At 45.3% G+C, this 19,417-nt stretch overlaps 1 protein-coding gene across 1 annotated transcript in view; it reads right to left on the bottom strand.

Annotated features, from left to right (window-relative positions):
* Positions 1-2,246: 2,246 nt before the first annotated feature.
* LOC118772019 (hepatocyte growth factor-like) overlaps positions 2,247-19,417 on the bottom strand; it is a 30,870-nt gene continuing 13,699 nt past the window's right edge. Inside the window, exons 7-18 of the mRNA XM_036520253.1 lie at positions 18,123-18,241; positions 15,603-15,768; positions 14,959-15,092; positions 13,614-13,707; positions 11,056-11,192; positions 9,927-9,959; positions 9,540-9,645; positions 9,077-9,151; positions 7,524-7,673; positions 6,954-7,060; positions 3,610-3,752; positions 2,247-2,441 (exon numbers count right to left, since the gene is read on the bottom strand). Of these exons, the coding sequence (XP_036376146.1) occupies positions 2,256-2,441; positions 3,610-3,752; positions 6,954-7,060; positions 7,524-7,673; positions 9,077-9,151; positions 9,540-9,645; positions 9,927-9,959; positions 11,056-11,192; positions 13,614-13,707; positions 14,959-15,092; positions 15,603-15,768; positions 18,123-18,241 (1,450 nt within the window). The 3' untranslated portion in view covers positions 2,247-2,255. The remainder of the gene's footprint in view (positions 2,442-3,609; positions 3,753-6,953; positions 7,061-7,523; positions 7,674-9,076; positions 9,152-9,539; positions 9,646-9,926; positions 9,960-11,055; positions 11,193-13,613; positions 13,708-14,958; positions 15,093-15,602; positions 15,769-18,122; positions 18,242-19,417) is intronic.

Raw genomic sequence — 19,417 nt, 5'->3', positions numbered from 1 at the left:
ACCCATAATGAAGACGTATAAAATAATTCTTTCAATAGGATATTAGGTTAACTTCCAATGTCTGAAGAAACCGTTTTCCCAGAAAATTGCTTTGGAAGGCTGCCAATGCACAGAAAAATTAAAATTGCATGGTGGGAGGAATGACAGGGGAATCTGAGCCCATCCAATGTACAGCTGTGTCCAGTGTCCAGGCTCAGAAACACCTCGCTGGTTATAAACACATTCACATCCTGCATTCTGACCAGCAGAACCCATAAAAAAGCAGTGCAGTCCACTTCTGAAACTGACCGAATGACCTATGCACACACGCAAGCCCTTTCATAGAAGATGACATGCATAAAAGAAAAATACATTCAACAACATTCACCCTTAATAGTTGCCTATTGGCTTGTCCTTTTCAGTATGCTTCTACGAATGAAATAAAATTAAATTTCAACAAAAACACTAAGAAAGGTTCATGACTTAATTTTGATTTCGCTGTTTGTTTCCTTGTTCCCAAAAAATGTAAAATGTACAAAATTCATATAAAGTGAATTGGTGGAGGTCTGAGACCATGATAAGGTCTCATAATTGTAAGCTTTGGTGTTACGTTGGTGCCTTGCCTCTTCCACGGTACTCTTTTTCTTTCATTGGGTTCACTGAGAAACGGTTTATCAGAAGGAGCTGCTGGAACATCAAAATGACTGGGCGGTCATTTTTAATTGGTTGATAGCTGCTTTTAAATGGTCCTTTTCGTAAACTTGGTTCTTGAAACCCTGAACTCAAAGCAATTCTGGCAAAATTTCTTCCAGCTTGCCACAAATTGAATGTTGCGTGTTGCAAAACACAAAATCTGAAATAATACTGAAAAGGGAAGAAGCCATTTCAGTTAGCAACTTTGTCATAATAGAGGTCTATAAGACCTACGAACCATTGCGGAGTGTTAGCAATACACTCATAAATATTCAGAATATACACAACACTGCTCAACTTGAACTGAAATCCGAAACTAACAGCACAGCTCTGAATGATGCAAAGTCTCCTAAAATCAGATATCTGAGTTTTGTTTTTTTCTAGAAGACGCACAGAGCTCATTAGCGTTTGGTTTCTGACATATTCAAGTATTTCCAGGAGACAACCCAAAACATACACGTGAACAGCTACTATCACTGCAGCTGTATTTGGCACAAACTTCACTTTTAATATTTTCCATATGTCCCCATAACTACTGTTATGCATGGTGTATGGTGTATGATTAGATGCACAAGTGACATTGTCCCCACCACATTGGTGTTGGTCCTTAACTTTGGATAAAAAAATTATGAGCGCTACTACCTATCACTCCTATGAGGCACTTAAAAAGGGCCTCCAGTTTTTTTTTTTTTTGCTTAGCCAGGAAAGTTGTGCAGTGCTGTATTCATTCCCTAATGAATAATAGTGTTTCCTAGAAAAGTTCCTCCATGAAGTTTATATGAATTACATTTTTTTTTAACAGCTGCTATCCAATGTGATCTGCGATCTGATGTGTTGTAAAACAATTTACAGCCACATACACATAAACAGAATCAACGGCTTGTTCACACATTAGTGGGTGATTTGGAGAATTTTTTCTACAGCTGGGGGAAATACCACATGCTGCACGATGTCTGTTCCTATATTCTGTTGCTGCTGTTTTTGTCCTTGTGGGCTGTAGCAAAGGTTTACCTCCTCCCATCTATACCTATTCAAAGTACCCTTGCATGGGTACACGTAAAATTGTGTAATAATTGTAATAACCAAGCAAACAATGCCACATAAGTGACCGCAGAAAAGTCACACTCGCTCAAATTCGTTATGCAAAGTTAAGGAAAAAGCACTCTGTGGTTACATTGGATTGAGGCCATACTCACAGTCAGATACATTTCATACCACTTGAAACTCGAGGGAAACATTTCAGTAAAGCCTGTTGAGTGAAATTTTGTCCATTTTGTCTGTGTGCCAGTGATAAAAGCCCCAAATGACCTATATTTCATCATAGCATGAGAGCGTGAGAGTTTTGCATACCACGTATTAAAAAAAAAAAAAGAAATTCCCATCATTATATTTGATCCTCATCATTAGTCTCCCACATAAACAGCAGTCCTGGAGGTCTAGGGTATCCCAGCCAAACCTGGTTGCGGAACACTGCAGGAGACAGGAGGAGACATGAAACAAAATGAAAAACCCAAATTTGGGTTATTAAAGCGAGTCTTTAACATCACAGATGTCAGTATTGATTTCCAGCCTGGCTTGCTTTCTCACAACTGGTTCTCCTCCAGGTGGGAGTAATACTTGAAGACCTTGTAGATCCAGTCCGTGTAGAAGGGCACGTTGATGAAGATGGCGGGGCGGTTGGCCAGGGCGCAGCCCCGGCCGTGAGTGCTCACGCCGACGATGACTTTGCTCTCCCCCTCCTGGCACACCAACGGCCCGCCGTAGTCCTTCTGCAAGGGACGGGTCGGAATCAGTACCACAGCCGCTACAACCAACAGACAGGGCTCATACGGGCGAAGTGACATCAAAAACATGCCTAACGTTTATTCATAGTCTACACTGGACTTACAGTGGGAGGCAGTGTAGCATAGTGGTAAGGAGCAGGGCTCGTAACCGAAAGGCTGCTGGTTCGATTCCCTGCTGGGGCACTGCTGCTGAACCCTTAGGCTAGGTACTTAACCCAGAATTGCCTCAGTAAATATCCAGCTGTATAAATGGATGGCATGTAAAATTCGTATCCTATGTAAGTCGCTCTGCACTTCGTAATGCGTTGAATCACATTGTGTTGAATCGTGTCGAATCTCAGTGCATCGCAATAGGGGTGAATCATATCGTATCGCATTAGTACTTGCTTCATATGTATCTTTAATGTATTGGATCGTTGGCAATGCATTGAGATGTGTATCGCATCAGCCTCAGTGATGGAGATACACATCCCTAGTTGCCAGGTTTGGATTTTGTATACCCCTGGTTGCAATAAATGCTACAGAAACTACAGTATACCTGCTAAGGCACAGTGTCTCCATCACCTCACCATAGCATTAGTCTTCTATTTGGTCCAAAGAGAGGACTTCCCCTACTGGGCAACCACAATGCTTCTAACAACAGCCTGGTTTTAGCCCTAGACAGGGTCAGCCTTTCAACAAGAAAACTCTACAAGTGTGTGATGGTTACTGATGGGATGGTAGCTTCCATTAACAGGTGAACTGATGCTATGAGCTGATTGGTTACTGATGGAATGGTAGCTTCCATTAGCAGGTGAACCGATGCTATGAGCTGATTGGTTACTGATGGAATGGTAGCTTCCATTAGCAGGTGAACCGACGCTATGAGCTGATTGGTTACTGATGGAATGGTAGCTTCCATCAGCAGGTGAACCGATGCTATGAGCTGATTGGTTACTGATGGAATGGTAGCTTCCATCAGCAGGTGAACTGATTCTATGAGCTGATTGGTCACTGATGGAATGGTAGCTTCCATTAGCAGGTGAACCGATGCTATGAGCTGATTGGTTACTGATGGAATGGTAGCTTCCATCAGCAGGCGAACTGATTCTGATTGGACACACAGAGCAGTGGAGATTGGCGGAGAGGGCGAACGCACAGGTGAGTGACTCACATCACAGACCCCCTCTTTCCTCCTCCCTCCGGCACAGATCCGGGTGTCCGTCAGCGGGATGTTCCTCCGGTGGTACTCGTAACACCTCTCGTTGCTCACCATTGGCAGCCGCACCGCCTTCATCACGCCTTCGTGTCCGGTCCCTGCTTGCAAAGAAGACCGCCCGCTTAGAGCTGGGGCTTTCGGAGCTGAGCGTAGGGTTAGCACGCCTGAATTAGTTACCGGAGTCGAGCGGAAGCACTGACAGCGCCCGTTTGCTTAGCAGATGCACTCAGCTAGGTTGACACAGCCAGTTATACAGGTGGACATCTACTGAAACAACACAACAAGGCCTATTCAAGCCACAATGATTGCAAGCCTTAGTTCCACCCAGCCAGTCAACCACCTGACCCAAGCAATCATCGTCTTGACTGAACCGCCTTAATTCCCAAGCTCTTTGAGTTACAGCGATTTAATGAGACCTGGAAAACCAGCTGGGTTATAGAGTAAGAGCAAGAGCAAGAGTAATATATATATATATATATATACATATATACATATGTCTATATATCTTTTTATCATAGATATATAGCTGTTGAGCTGCTGTGCCTACTTAGTAAGCAGTTACCCTTATAGTAATTGGCAAGCTTCAAGCTGTATCTACTAACCCCGGTCCAGTGAGCACACTGCTACTTTTTGTTCACAATTTGTTAGGCCTGGCGGACCAGTTTACCCAGTGCTAAGAGCGAGAGCATTCTGTCACCCCCGTGTACAGAGCTCTTTCTCAGATATGTCACCTGACTCTGCTGCATCCACTCTCCTGTCCTCTCTCTCATCTGCTCTGGGTACTCTTTGTCCTCCTGTGTCCGGGCCTGTGCGACCATCTGCCCCCAGCCCGTGGCTGTCTGACACACTCCGTGCTGAAAGAGCCAAACTACGGGCTGTGGGATGGGAAACGGAAAAAATCTCACAACCCAGCTCACCTCTCAGACTGTCATGCTGTTTGCCTTCCCCCTCATACTTAAGAGTCGTCTGCTAATCCCCGCTAAACCTTCGTCCCTGCTCTCACCAGCCTCACGGCTCCTCCATTTGCTGTCCCTGCTGATGACTTTGCACTGTGTTTTGATAGTTACCACCACCCGCGACTCAATCAACCCACAACAGAGTGTCCCTCCTATCAGCCGTTACTTATATTGCCCTATTCCTCATTCTCCAACTAGCTGCTCCTTGGACCCGCTTCCTTCTCCTCTGCTCCAGAGGATCTCACTAGACAGAATCCCTCTCATCACCTCACTTACCAACAACCGTCTGACCACTGGCTGTGTCCACTTTGCCTTTAAGCAGATTCGTTTAACACCTCGGCTCAAAGCAACCCTGCACCCTTCTGCTGCCTGAAACTACTGCCCATCTCCCTTTTTCTTTTCCTCTCCAAAATCCTGGACCATGTCGCCTTTAATGAACTTCGAACTTTCGCTTTTAGGAAGACCTGCATGGCCCCAGCAAATCGGGCTTCAAGGCTGGAACTTCTGCTGAAATGGCGCTTGTTTCTGTTAGAAGTGCCCTTCACTTTGCAAGGGCTGCCTTCCAAACTGATGCTTCTAGACCTTTTTGCCTTTGACACGGCTTTTGTCTTAACTCTCAGGGTGCGCCTGCAATAACAGTCAAAAGTTTGGACACACTTTTCTTTATTTATTTTTACTATTTGCTAGATTTTAGAAAATTAGTAAAGACATAAAACTATGAAATAACACAAATGGAATTAGGCAGTGACAAAAAAAGTGTTATAAGCAAAATCAAAACTATCTTATATTTTAGATTCTTCAAAATAGCCAAAAATATTTTTTCAAATTAAAATATTTTTTAGAATGACATTCATGTATAGGCATCAATTTCAAGATTTATATTTGCCTAAGAAACAAATTTTAAGCATTTAAGCACAAGTCTTATATCAAAATGTCTCTGAAAGCTTGTTTCCCATCAGGTGTGTTCAGATGTTTGACTGGTACTGTATTAACCCCTCAGAGCATCTCTACAGGAGTCCATCAGGGTTCGGTCCTTGGTCTTCTTCTGTTATACCTTGTTAACAAGATCGCTTGACTCTGTCATTTCTTCCCATGGCTTTTCATATCACTGTTACACCATTGATACTCAACTATTCCTCTCTTTCCGCCCCTCTCTTATTCATGTTTCATGATGTACCTGGGCTTGCACTACATTACATTACATGCATTTAGCAGACGCTCATATCCAGAGCGAATTCCAGCACAGTAGAACATTAGTGTACCCATTCAAGTTGAATGAGCAACAGTGTCAGACCAGGCTAACAACACTCCCAGACCAGTGAGTGAGAGCATAACTTTATTCAAGCCCTACCACATGCTAACTTGTGCAGTCTGACTAGACAAGGAAAGCCTGTATAGTATAGTATAGTAGACAAGTATACTGCTACTGGCCTAGCTGATGTCTCACTGCGGTGGCCTGATTTTCACCCACGATTCAGTTTGGCCAGGACTGAGCTTTTGTATATTCCTCCATATTCCTCCACAATTCTCCTCCATTCAAAGACCAGACCATCACCCTGGAGAACACCACCCAGACTGTCAAGACCCCCGGGGTGACACATAGCAGAAATCAATAGGACCTGCAGATTCTTCCTCTACAACATCAGAAGAATTTTCCTTACTTATTACTTATTCCTTCCTTATTTTCCTTCCCTTCCCTACCACCTACTCAACCAAACTCCTATTTGCATCTGATTCAAAACAGTGGTGTTAGACTAAAGACTGGTGCAGGGAATGGCTTCAATTGACACACACCAGTCAGGCTACTATGTTTAGCATTTCAAGACACTTAGCTATACCCCGCCCCTTGTAATCTTCCATGCCAATTTTGTCATCTGTCTGTTTTGGCCCCTACGTGGCGGGGCGAGTTTCCTGTAGCAGTCAGAACAGCACAGACAACGGCCAATCTCCTGTCACTGACTGAAGACCCCCTACCCAAGTGTGACCTTTCGTTCCCCTTATGCGCAGTCATTATACGTGAAGTCTAGTCCAGGGCTGTATGTAATTATTTATGTGCATGTTTACTCCAGGGTATGTGTTAGCATTGTATTTGGAATGGTATAATCCCTCTGTTGTGAATGTCGTGTTGCACTTACACATTAATTTAGGCACAAACTTCCAATCTCAGTCTTATGTTTGGCACTGATGCTTGTTTGTGTGTAGTTAGTGGTGTCCTGTTTGTGCAACTTTTCATACCACTTTGTTAGATTCACTGGACAAGACTGTCTGCTAAATGACAGTAATGTAATGTAATGTAATGTAGTGTAATGATATTGTTGGGGGCGAGGGGGGGGGGGGGGATACCTTGCGTTTCCCCCCATCCGTACACGGTGCAGTTGACGCCCTCTCTCATGGCGCACCCAGCAATGGGCAGCTGGATGGTCCACACATGATCAGTCAGCGTGGCGGGTCTAAACACAAGAAAACAGACAGGAGCCCATCGCAGTACCAAACACACCGGAGCGCCAAGGCCTATGTATTTTTCATACATGTGACATCTCACACACTCTGACATATATGTAACTGTATGCTTCATGTGCGGGATTGAGTATCTCTCTGAAGAGAGCCAAGGGAGGGACTTGCACACTGTTAAAAAAGAATAAAGATTTAAACAAAGAATAAAGACTTATTGCTCAAGCATTTGGTTTAATTGTACTGTGTTAGCTTTATTCAACGGTCTCAAACCACGAAGCCTTTATGTCATATTATTTCTGAGACTGACCCATGCACTTTTTTTTTGACTATTGACCCCTGAAAGGCCTGCCTCGGACTGCTGGATTTCATAGCTGACTCTACAGCGCCCTGCTTTAGCCTAGGCGGATCTCACTGCTATCCAAAAAGGCGTGAGCGAGGGAATGGCGGAGGGCCGCTTACTGCGAGAGCTTCAGCAGGGCCAGGTTGGAGTCCTCAGGGCCGCAGACAACGTGGGCGATCTTCAGCTCCTGCCGGCTGGACACGTTCCCGCCAGAATCGTTGAGGTGTACGAAGCCCGTCCACACGCTGTACTCGGTCAGGTCAGGAACGCTGCAGCGCGGTTACCAGAGATCATTAATTATGATAGGTCCCTGGCGTTCCTTCCTGTTCCAGCTACAGAGTTCCTGTTTACTACAAAGAGCTCCCCCTTGATGAATATTTATTAGGAGGGAGGCCTGAAATATGACATTTCTGACATTTTCCTGGAATCAGCGTCTATTTTTTGTAGTGCAAAGTGCATGAAAATTTACAGAGCTCTTAACTGGATGCATGTGGTGGAGCTGCCGTTCTGCAAGTGGGCTGCTATCAGGCAAGCAGTCAAGAGAACTGAGTCACACAGTTCAGTTTAATGCTGAACATCAGTGTGGCCAACTGTCAAACATCAAACCCGTGGTCTCCTCGGACGAACCTCTTATTGACAAGTTACACCCAAAAGCCAATCATGTGATTTCACTGCAGCCAACTTTGCTGGTAATATCAGTCTTTTCTCTTTCCTTTTCCATGTTTCTGTAGCTTTCAACAGAAAAATACAAAGGAGGGGTGGTGAACAGTTGACCTCTAACACCAGTAGAAGGGATCGAGATTCAGGTGCATCGGTGCAAATGCTACCTGCCCCAGGCCTAGGGGTACCTGGGCCGGCAGCGAACTCATTCTAAACTCTATGTAGAATGGAGAAGGGAAGACACAACCATTAACACTCTGATGGTCAGCTTTATTCTGAGGCATATTTTCTGTTCATCAGAGTTTATACCTTCCTTCAGGCATTCTACCCTCTAGCGCCCTGTACAGCACAGGTAGACATTAGTAATATTAGTGATTACTAGTTATGTTTGGTTAGCAAGCACATTAGAAATAACATAAAGGGTGCCTATTTTACTCATAAATAACACTAGGGCTATTTCCAACCTTCTACAGAAACTCAGCATTAACGGGAATGACTAGTTTTTCGGCTCCCAGCCAATAAGGCATGAACTGCTACTAAAATCGCACGTGAATGTGACCAGAGAGAACACAGCATTTCGGGAAAAGCAGAAACCAGGCTCAAAACCCCTCATCAATCAAAGCACTCAGACCTTATTTCACTATTTCTGTCAAAGTACGGCTTTTCGATCTGGAAGCCGATCTTTCGCACAGAAACAGGACGAAAAACTCAAGCTGAAAACGCAGCAGGACTCAGACCCACTCTGGGACTCTAATCAGTTCAGCTGGATAAACGCAGTGATCTAAAATGCAGACCACCAAGAATTAATTCCAAACCACTTTTGAAACTTTGCTGGCATATTTCACAGTGTAGACATGCCAGATATAAAAGATTTTCCACTGACTATCTATTTCCCCAACTTGGCACAGGTACCTGTCAAAAAACATCACGAAACGCCAACAGGTATCAACATTCTCACGCACCTTCATATTTGCATTGCTATGAAATACTCTGGGTAAAGAGTTGTTGTTACCATGAGGAGAAACACTGTCGGTTGGTCAGGACCCACTTTTCTCGAATTAGAGATCCACCACACCAGTGCATGTTGCTAGAAACAGAAAGAAACAGTGCCACTACTAAAACATCACAATGATAGCAAGATTTTTTTTCTTTAAGATTTAACACGGGTAAGCAAACTGACATTCACATGCTTTCAAATGCTCCTCATTCCAACTATGAGAAGCTCATTTATCTTACACAAGAGCTAGAGTGGTTACTTCAGATACTAAAACCCAGGGAGTGTTGCTTGGTTTGACATAGCCAGCATTTACAGGGCTGCCTCCTACAGCCTGACAAATCAAATGAAATGTGTTTCTTGGAGATTATTTGCAAATTCTGCAATAATTTGTCAAAACGTTCTTCCTGGGATGGCTCTACATGTATGCTACGATGTGTGTTAGCTTTGTGTTTGCGTAACCCACGTGCGAGACCCTCACCTCTTCTGTATGCTAACCATCCAGCTTCCTTCCTTGATTCCGACAGGAGTTCCTCCCACAATCCTTGTGGTTTTATGAACAAAGCAGGACAGCTTTGGCGTGTCACCTTTAATGACAGACAGAGAAGCCCATTTTAAACAAGGGGATAAAATGTTCAACTTTTCAAAGCAGAACAGCTCCAGGTGACATTATGTACCTCCATGGACATTAGTATTTGAATAACCTGAGCACAACAAAACTTCCACAAACGCGCACGTTCACAAATGTGGATCCACGCACGCACGCACACACACACACACACACACACACACACACACACACACACACACACACTCCCAATGAGACTGTCTGAAAATCCCAGGGGAGTAAGATGTTTGACAGACTCACTTTTTGGAGGGGTCATTTTTGATGGCAGTTTACCTGAGATGAAAACCAACAGAACGAGCAAAATGAGTGAAAACAAACTCAAAAAACAATATTACCACTGTGCTTTCTCAAAAAAAGGTCATAAACAAAACACACAATACTAAAATGTATTTGTTTGTATATACTGTATCTCTACTTCCCAATGTACACAATTTTTTTTTTAAACGTTAAGCAAGTGATACTGATTACAACCCACATATATTATACAAAAACATAAAATATATGAAATATATAAATTGTGACAATTCTTGAAACACCTTTCACACTGTAGATGTTTTCCACTAAGGATGCTGCAAAGGTCTCCCTTTGCCTGCTCGACTACACAAATTCATCAAAACCAACCACAGAATATCTGATTATACAGCAGTGATCAAGGCGATTTCCAGCAAGTCAATAAAACCAGCGGGACTGTTATGATGTCTGTTTGTTTCAAAGCCCACATGCAGCCATCTGGGCAGTGCTGTCAAGCAAAGCCCCAACATGCTCATTGCCACGAAACCCCGACGGCGCAGACATCTCTGACCGCAGCCAACCCGTGGCGATGAGCCTGGAATTTAAGCCTTCCCCAAGCTCCAAAGCCACTTGGCCATTCTGTGAGGCACCATTCTGCTGTATCATCACTGGACAGACAGGCTATGCCGCTCAACCCATCTGAGATGAAAACACATGCTCAACTCTGATTATATGACTGTTTTTTTTTGGCAATTTACAGTGCTAAACTAAACCAAAAGAGGCCAAACACACGGTTAGTCACTTGTCTAAACAGTTTTAGTAGACGTAACCACTCTTTTCGGCGTGAATTGCAGACAAAAGGCTTTGTATAATACAAATAAAGAGAGGGAGAAATCAAAAAAGGGGGAGAAAACTAAAAAACAATCTTCCCTTTTTAATGGTAACCGTGCAACTACAACTGCTGGACTAACTCCGACCAAATGTTTTTTCATCACCTCAAAGTTTCCGATAAGCAGCTCAATGAGGACGAATGCTCTCCTAAGAAAGTGAAAAGTAACACTTGCTTAAATGCAGTGAAGCTTGGATAGTCTGTAAAAGTGGGCGTGGCAGCAGTGAAACGCTGTTCCATTGCACTCACAGGGCTTTATCATGCAGTAGTCCCAGGGGATGGAGGAGCTGTTGGTGGTGCACCACGGCCCATGTTTGTCCTTATCCGGATTCCTGCAGTAGTTGAGCTCCAGGCCTGTTTCTGTTGCCGAGGCCTCCCTGTCCCCACTTTGGACGAGAATGCAGACAAGTTTCACCAAAGATCCTCTTTTGTAACAAGAGCTCGCACTTTGCATAATTACGCGCCACAAATACTGTTCCTGACACTGAAACATTCCATTGTCGGACCTCCTTAACACAGGAAAAGCCCTTTATTTGTCAGCTGCTTCGGTTGCGGCCAAAACCCTTAGCTGAACCAGGAAGGGACATAGACTGCATCTGACTGATGCCTCCTGTACACGCTGCAGTCATTGAGAAGTTTACATTTGAGCTGTGCTTTGTTGTGATAAGGTAGTGATTTACCCTTACAGATAATCAGTGTAAAAACTCCATAAATGGAAGCGTTGAAGTGTTTTCTGAGGAGCATGTGGGGGAGAGGGAAAGCATGTGGTTTGGACGTTCGCCAAACGCCCGAATGCCTGCCCCTGCGAGATCTGAGGCGTCCCGTTTCGTGAATTCTCAGGGCAGGGAGAGCGCTGACCTTTCTGAAAAATCCCCCCCTCGAAGGGGAATCCGGAGGAGGAGAGATCTGAAAGCGCGCGGGAACCTCTCTCTCCGAGTTCCCCCAGAACGATGATGACTTCAAGCCCCCCTCCCGCCAATGTAAACAAGGCCTCCCCGGGGTTCTCCGGGGGGCGACCCCCGACCCCTTCGGAGGCGAACGCGCTGGACACGCGCCAAGCCGAGAGGCCGGCCGGCTTTGATCCGCTCCTCCGGGAGGCCGGGCAAAGACTTCCTTAGGTCGTAGGTCGCCTCTGGAACATGTCCTACCAGCTGGGCTGTCGCTGCCTTTAATTTCCCCGCAAACGAAGCAACGCTAACCACAACACTCCGACGGCAGCTAAAAGGCCTCAGATCCTGTGTTCTCCTGAGGTTTTCTCCCCATGGAAAAGACGCAGAGGATCGCTCTTTCTCAAGTTAGATAAATGCCACCTGACAGGCTATGTGTCCCCGGGGTCTCGCGGCGTCGACCGTGCGCTTTGAAGCCCCGGCGACTGTGTGGGTTCCAGAAATTCAAGAGTCCGATTTGAGGAAGCGCACATTCATGCGCACCGCAGCCAGCAGACAGCCTTGAGTGGCACATACAGTACCGGTCAAAAGTTTGGACACATCTGATTAAGATAATGGAAAACATGCATTCAAAGACAGTTTGATCTCAAGACTTATGCTTAAATGCTTGAAATCTGTTTCTTAGACAAATATAGCAAAGTTAATGCCTATGCATGAATTTCTTTCTAAAAAATCTTTAATTTTAAAAAATATTTTTTGGTTATGTCAAAGATTAACTTGTGCGAAGCCTTCGGCTGGTTTGGGAGAGCAAAGCTTTATTCTCGTACTCCGGCCGGAGGAGAGCCAGCTCGTACACAAGCATAGTATCTGCTGACTCTGTCCTGCACTCTGTCCAACTTCCTCTTATAAGTTTCTGCACAAAAGGCCGGAGCCATGACCTAATCAAGCCTGGATTGCATACTTGTATGCCAGTTAAGCAGATGTCACCTCATACAGTGGAGGCAACTTGCAGCTTCAGCTTTTCGCGCTTCTTCTTTTCAATAATTAGCATACAACACATACACCATGGCCCAGCATCTTCCACTGATGCTTGCAATTTATACAACTCAGCCTAAGGTCGCCCTCTTACAATATTAGATCATTCTGTGGTCACCTGCTTACACTTCTGCTATTCAAAATATCAATTTATTCTTAGGCCACCCTGCTGCTAGTCATAATACCAGCTCATTCGTAGGTCATCCTCTTACATTGCCCTTTCATATATTTTACATCCACGTGTTATTTTGCAGAATTGTTAGTTTAGATTTGTTTATAACACTTTTTTTTGGTCACTGCATTCATTTTGGGTTATTTCATAGTTTTGATGGCTTTACTATTATTCTGAAATGTGGAAAATAATAAAAATAAAGAAAGAAAAGTGCGCCCAAACTTATGACTGGTGCTGTATATGATAACTGACAGTAGGGCTTGGTCCTATGAACGCTCTACTCTACTCTAATGAAGAGACTAATACAGAAACGGAGGGGGGGGTGGCTTTGGGAAAGCTAAAGCTATGCATTCAGGAAGCAACGGAAGATCCTTGAGAACAGCGCTGAGCAGGCACAATGCATGGAACCGTATTACAGAACCAGCTGTTTCTGTGGAAACAGCCGGAATATTCTGTGCTGTAAAATTTATGTTCGCATTTTACGTTTTGTCATTCAGCAGACTCTCCTCCAGAGTGATGTATAAGGCGACAAATAGTTTGTGGCATGGGTCGTGTCGTGGTATGGTGCAGGACTTGCAGTTTGCTGGTTCAATTCCCTCCTTGGAGCTGCTGCTATACCCTTGGGCAAATTAGTTAACACAGAATTTCCTCAGTAAATATCCCACTGTATAAATGGATAATGCGTAAAACTGTAGCCTAACGGGACACCTTACCTTTTGGTCGTCTCTTCCCACGGTCGACATGGGATGCCAGATCTCGTCTTGGACAAGCGGCCGCGGTACTCCTCGCCATTTCCCTCGTAACACTCTGAGGGAGACACAAAGCAAAGGCCACTGGCTCCAAAACCACACTTCCCAGCATTCCCAGCAAGAGACTGAGAGTGATTGGCGTCAGCATCCACTCAACCTTCCCTGGTGAATCCGAACAGAACGTGCTGGGATTTGTTGGGTGGTGGGGGGGCGGTTTTACTCTGGGTTTGCGGATCTTGTTCTCATGTCCGTCTCATCTTAAAATAAGCATGGCTCGAAATCCATCTTATTGGTGGTTTTGGACAAATTCTACTTCGGGGACCACAGCACAATTAGTGGTTGCAATATGAAAAGTCACAGAGGAATAGCTCTCCGCTTTTGTTTTGAACTGCAAAGCAGCAGAACATTTGAAACGACATCTTAACTGGCTCATTTTTCAAACGCCGAGATGGAGGCTGTTAGGATATTTGAGAGGTAATGCTTTCTTTAAATCCCAAAAAACTCATGCGCCGAACAGGAGGTGCACAGGAACTCAGCATTAATGAACTTAGTTTGTCAGACAAAGGCCATGCATATACAGTACTCATGTAAAATGAAATCCCACATACATGAGTTGCAGGAAGAGTTAAAGCTGCTTTTGGCTTGAGGTGTTAGAAAGGGATTGCACCTGGTGGTTTGGATGAGGTTGCTGACCCTCTCTCCCCTCCCCAGGAGAGTGGAGAACAGGAAAGTGCTGACAGAGGTGGAGTTAGGGAGGAGGAGAAATTCGGGAAACAGCTGAGAGGATAGGATGCACACGTGTGATTTTTGCGCTCGTAGAAGTTTACACAGGCTCGGGTAACCACAGTACCAGTCAAAAGGTTGGACACACCTGATTAAGATAACGGGAAACATGCATTTAAAGACATTTTGATGTAAAGACTTATGCTTAAATGCTTGAAGTTTGTTTCGTAGAAATAGTGAAGTTGATGCCTATGCATGAATTTCTTTCCAATAAAATCTTTTTTTTATTTTTTATGTTTTAAAAATATTTTTTGGCAATTTTGAAAACTGTAAGATAGGTTTGATTTGTTTACAACAATTTTTGGTCGCTGCATAATTCAATTTGTGTTATTTTATAGTTTTGATGTCTTTATGACTCTTCTAAAATGTGGAAAATTGTAAAAATAAAGAACGAAAAGTGTGTACACACTTTTGACTGGTAGTATATGTGTCAATGGACTGGGACCTCCACTGCTATATCTCAGCTTCGGGATAGATGATAGCAATCTGGTCCAACAGTCCTTTTTGTGGTTAGGCCTTTTCCTACCTTCGGCTTCACGGGTCGCCGCCCCGCAGCGGGGAATGTTGGTGCAGAAGGCCATCCGCACTCTGGCATCTGTGGTGAAGCACCAGGGCAATTCCGCCCCATCCGGGTTACGGCAGTAATTCTCCCGCAGGTCTCTGCCACACACACACACACACACACAGCGGTGAGGTGTGAAACGTTTAAGGTCAACCTCCCTAAACTGCGTTCATTGAACGGTCAAACGGAATGCCCCCTCCCAGACTCGAGTTGATAAATGTACTGTGGTCAACCTCGGAACACTGTGCGTCCTGACGGCTCTTATTTCCTGGAAATACTTCAGACTGCAGGAAAAGGGAGCGACCGTGTGCAAAACATGTTCAAGAAATAAGCAAAGCTGCACTGCATGTTAGCCAAAACGTGTCCTTAAATCACACCGTGTGATATGTTTAAAGAATACCATGAAGGATGACTCCAGAGGATCTCGCAGAACTTAACCCGCTTTGAAAAAGTAATTACGGCCATACTACTGTAACTTGTAACAAAACATCTTGTGCTTTGCATTACGAGGGCCTATACTATTTTGAGGGGTTTTTTTCTGGGTGGCAGTGGCCGCCAGGGTGTGATGTCATAGACCGGCACCGGCATGGTGGATTACTCATACTCACTTGCACTTGTAGTTCTGGGGGCTGTAGGAGTGGTTGTGGGGAAACTGGGAATCCCAGCGTTGGCATGTCACTCCGCTGGGCGTTGCGCTGACTGTCCCGCGATACTCCTCCCCGTGACCGCGGTAACATTTGGTTGTCAACTGCTTGTCAGTCTCTGAATCTGAGTCTGGGAGAGAGAGAGAGAGAGAGAGAGAGAGAGAGAGAGAGAGAGAGGGGGAGAGAGAGAGAGAGAGAGAGAGAGAGAGAGAGAGAGAGAGAGGGTGGGAGAGAGCAAGAGTGAAAGACAGGGGTAAGAAGAGAAAGAGAGAGAGAGAGAGAGAAGGTGGGAGAGAGCAAGAGTGAAAGACAGGGGTAAGGAGAGAAAAAGAGAGACACAGAGAAGGTGGGAGAGAGCAAGAGTGAAAGACAGGGGTAAGAAGAGAAAGAGAGAGAGAGAGAGAGAAGGTGGGAGAGAGCAAGAGTGAAAGACAGGGGTAAGGAGAGAAAAAGAGAGACACAGAGAAGGTGGGAGAGAGCAAGAGTGAAAGACAGGGGTAAGAAGAGAAAGAGAGAGAGAGAGAGGTGGATGGAGAGGGAGAGAGAGAGAGAGAGAGAGAGAGAGAGAGAGAGAGAGAGAGAGAGAGAGAGAGAGAGAGAGAGAGAGGTGGATGGAGAGGGAGAGAGAGAGAGAGAGAGAGAGAGAGAGAGAGAGAGAGAGAGAGAGAGAGATAAACTCATTGTCAGTGTGGAATTCAAGGTGTGAAGTGGCTACAGAAAATGTGCTAGTAATTAAAAGCAACACACCACACTGTGAAAGGACAACCTAACAGCTGAAAATAAATGAGAAGCCCACTGGTGCTGACATTTGTCCCAGTGAGGAAACGAGAAGTGAACTCAGTCACACCTCAGACCCCGAACCTGCTGAGAGCTAAATGAAAACATTTTCCCACGAGCCACGCTTGTCTAAAGTTAGCATCCCCTGCCAAAGCCAATACTCCGAAGGGTGTCTCCGCCGCACGCACAAGCATTTTAACATTGTTGGAATTACTTTTAACATTGAACATACATTTTCCCTGTTTGTACCGCATCATTTCCACATATGAACATACTTTTCCTGCCATTGTTGTCCCGAAGCTATTTTGAAATGTCGCCAGCCATCAATCAAACAATCGTTTAGACCTGCTCTCATGCAGAAGCCCCAGTTCCCGATGATCTTGCGTTGATTGACAGCGTGTATCTCTGACCTTAGGTAACCCCTCCCCTGCTTTCCCCCCAAATTAAGCTCACAAGACACCAAGACCAATTTCTTTCGCTCGCTGATACCTAATGAGCACATCTTGGCAAAGGTTTTCCATGGCTCTGCCAGGCTGGCACAGCGGGTGAGCTCAAAAAGATCCGGAGACAAATGGAGAATTGTTCCCAACTGGCGTCGTAAAACTCCGTAAAATCTTCGATTTAAACTCCAAATGGCCCCCCATGCCTCCTTTTGATTTTGTCAGCGTAAACAGTGACAATTTATCTCAGTGCAAATCTAATAGGATTTCAGCTGACTATCAAAACAAACCCCAAACCCATAAACAAGCTGGCTCCTTGTCTCTCCTTGCCTTGATTTCATTACCCTCGAACCACAACTAGATTTAAGGCTTCAGTTGCAAACTGGGTCGGGTTTATGTCTGTATCCACTGCTTGGGAAGTTTCCATCGTTAGAACGGGCAGTAGGGGGTTTCGAGAAGAGGAGCAGGCCCGGTGTTATGGGGGTGCTTAGGGGTGCAGACAGACCTCAATGCACCCCCAGTTGTCTCCTTATATCTGGATGTCTACATAGTATTTATTACTTTTTTTCATATATGAGTTTTTATCCCCCCCCCGTGGATTGCAATTGCACCCCTCTGTATTTTATCCTGGCCCCAGGTCTGAAGAGGAGTACCATCCCGCACCAAAGACGTTATTAATGAGTCTGAGATTTGTGTCTTGCAGAGCACAGGTTACCCGTGGCTGAGGGTTTCTACTGAGAGCAGCACCTCGGCTAAGTTTCAGCCATCCCTGAAAACAACAGCCCCTCCTCAGCATTCTGACATGACGTTAATGAAAACAAATGGCAGAACTGAATCAGAGCCACAGGCCTTAAGCTGTTGTCCTTTTATTGCCAGGTCCACGCCAGCTGAACTGCGCTCTTTGAGGTTTTCTGACACTTTGGAAAAGGGAGAAGGCTGAAATCTGTCCAGCCATGGTGTTATGTCTCTGAACCGAACCAAGAGTTTACTTAAGCGATTTTAGAGCAGCTCTTAATCAGATTAGATCTCAACAGCTGGGTCTTGTGTTTAGTTTTTTTCTTCTTCAATAAATAAATACGCCAAAGCTTAATTATTGAAATAGCAGCGCCAGTCCAATACAGCTGTGTTTCTCTCGCAAAGACACCTCCTCCCTAAGATGACTTTTTTCTCTTTTTTGGAATTCCTTAATGGCTGCCAAGAGAGAAGCTGAAGGACATGGAGGGGAAACGGCGGGTTTGGCGGTTTTGGCGCGTTCGCTGTGACTCACCGCATGCCTTAATGTCGCAGTACTCCCAGGGCGTCTCGGGGTCCGTCGTGAAGCACCACGGGCGGAGGCGGTTGTCGGGGTTACGGCAGAAGTTATCGCTCAGGCCCTTGTCGGGGTACCTGCGGGGGGGAGAAAAAGGGGGGGGGGGGGTTAGCGGACAGACCCGCTTGGGAAATAAAACACAGACCGTCCAGGTTCTGCTTCTGCTCAGAGACGAGGCCCCAGCAATCTGGTTCCAATGTCTCTAAATCACCCGTCCCGGCGTAGGGGTGAAGGATGGGCCCAGCTTATCAAAACAGACCGCCAACGAGCCGCCGTCCGGGACTCCGGCGAGAGTCGGGCCCGTCTCCGTGGCAACATCAGGTCGTGACCCCTGTCCCTCTCCGAGGCCCGCGCTGGAATTCCCCTTCTTAAATTACCTGGTGTTGACAGGCAGCGGCACCCAGATTTGACCTGCTGCGTCACTCCTGACCAGGAGTTCATTTTTAACGCCGGGGGTCTTGAAAAGATTAGTATTGATCACTTATTCATTGCGCAGACGTCCTGACAGAGGCAACAGACTCGTCCTGACCCATCCCGACTCACAGGGCAATGGAGATTGCGGTGTTTAATGCGAAAAGCAGATGAACAGGTGCAATGCAGACATCAACATTTACATTTATTCATTTGGCAGACGCTTTTATCCAAAACGACTTACAAGTGTGGTGGTGTACAACACAAGCAAAAAGCCATATAAGGAGCCAACAATATTAGAAGCGTTGCACGACCATGTTCCAATAGGTGGCCAGACAAGGTACAAGCTAGCTGGTAGAGATACAAGTGCATGAAACCATAAAATTATTTTTTTCTTTTTTTAAAGGAAAACAAAGTTTAAGACACAAGAATTTGCTTTAGGTGGTAGTGTTTCAGGTGTTCAGGTGAGCGTGGAAGAGCTGTGTGTTCAGACGTTTCTTGAAGATAATGAGGGACTCCGCATAAGTATGGAAGTTGGTTCCACCATTGGGAGACAACAGCAGAGGCAAACACCAAATACGAACTAAAGCTTCAGCGGCACCACGTTCATCGTAACACTCACACGAGGTGAAACCGGCCTTCGGTTCTGCTCCGACCATAACTTCTAGAACACTGTCCGTCATCATTCAACAGCTGTCGGCACTATGATGAAGGTAAAGCATTTTCCTGGGATTCTTGGATTGAAATATGCTTTTTAATATTTCCCCGTGGACTCCATTCGTCTCGGAGGGCAACCCGGAGGGACAAAAAAAAAATGCCAAACAATGTTGACATTACTTCCC

Source organism: Megalops cyprinoides, chromosome 25 (assembly GCF_013368585.1).
Source record: "Megalops cyprinoides isolate fMegCyp1 chromosome 25, fMegCyp1.pri, whole genome shotgun sequence".
NCBI classification, from domain to species: Eukaryota; Metazoa; Chordata; class Actinopteri; order Elopiformes; family Megalopidae; genus Megalops; species Megalops cyprinoides.
The sequence above is the reverse complement of the archived record's forward strand: the minus strand, read 5'-3'. Positions and strand labels throughout refer to the sequence as shown.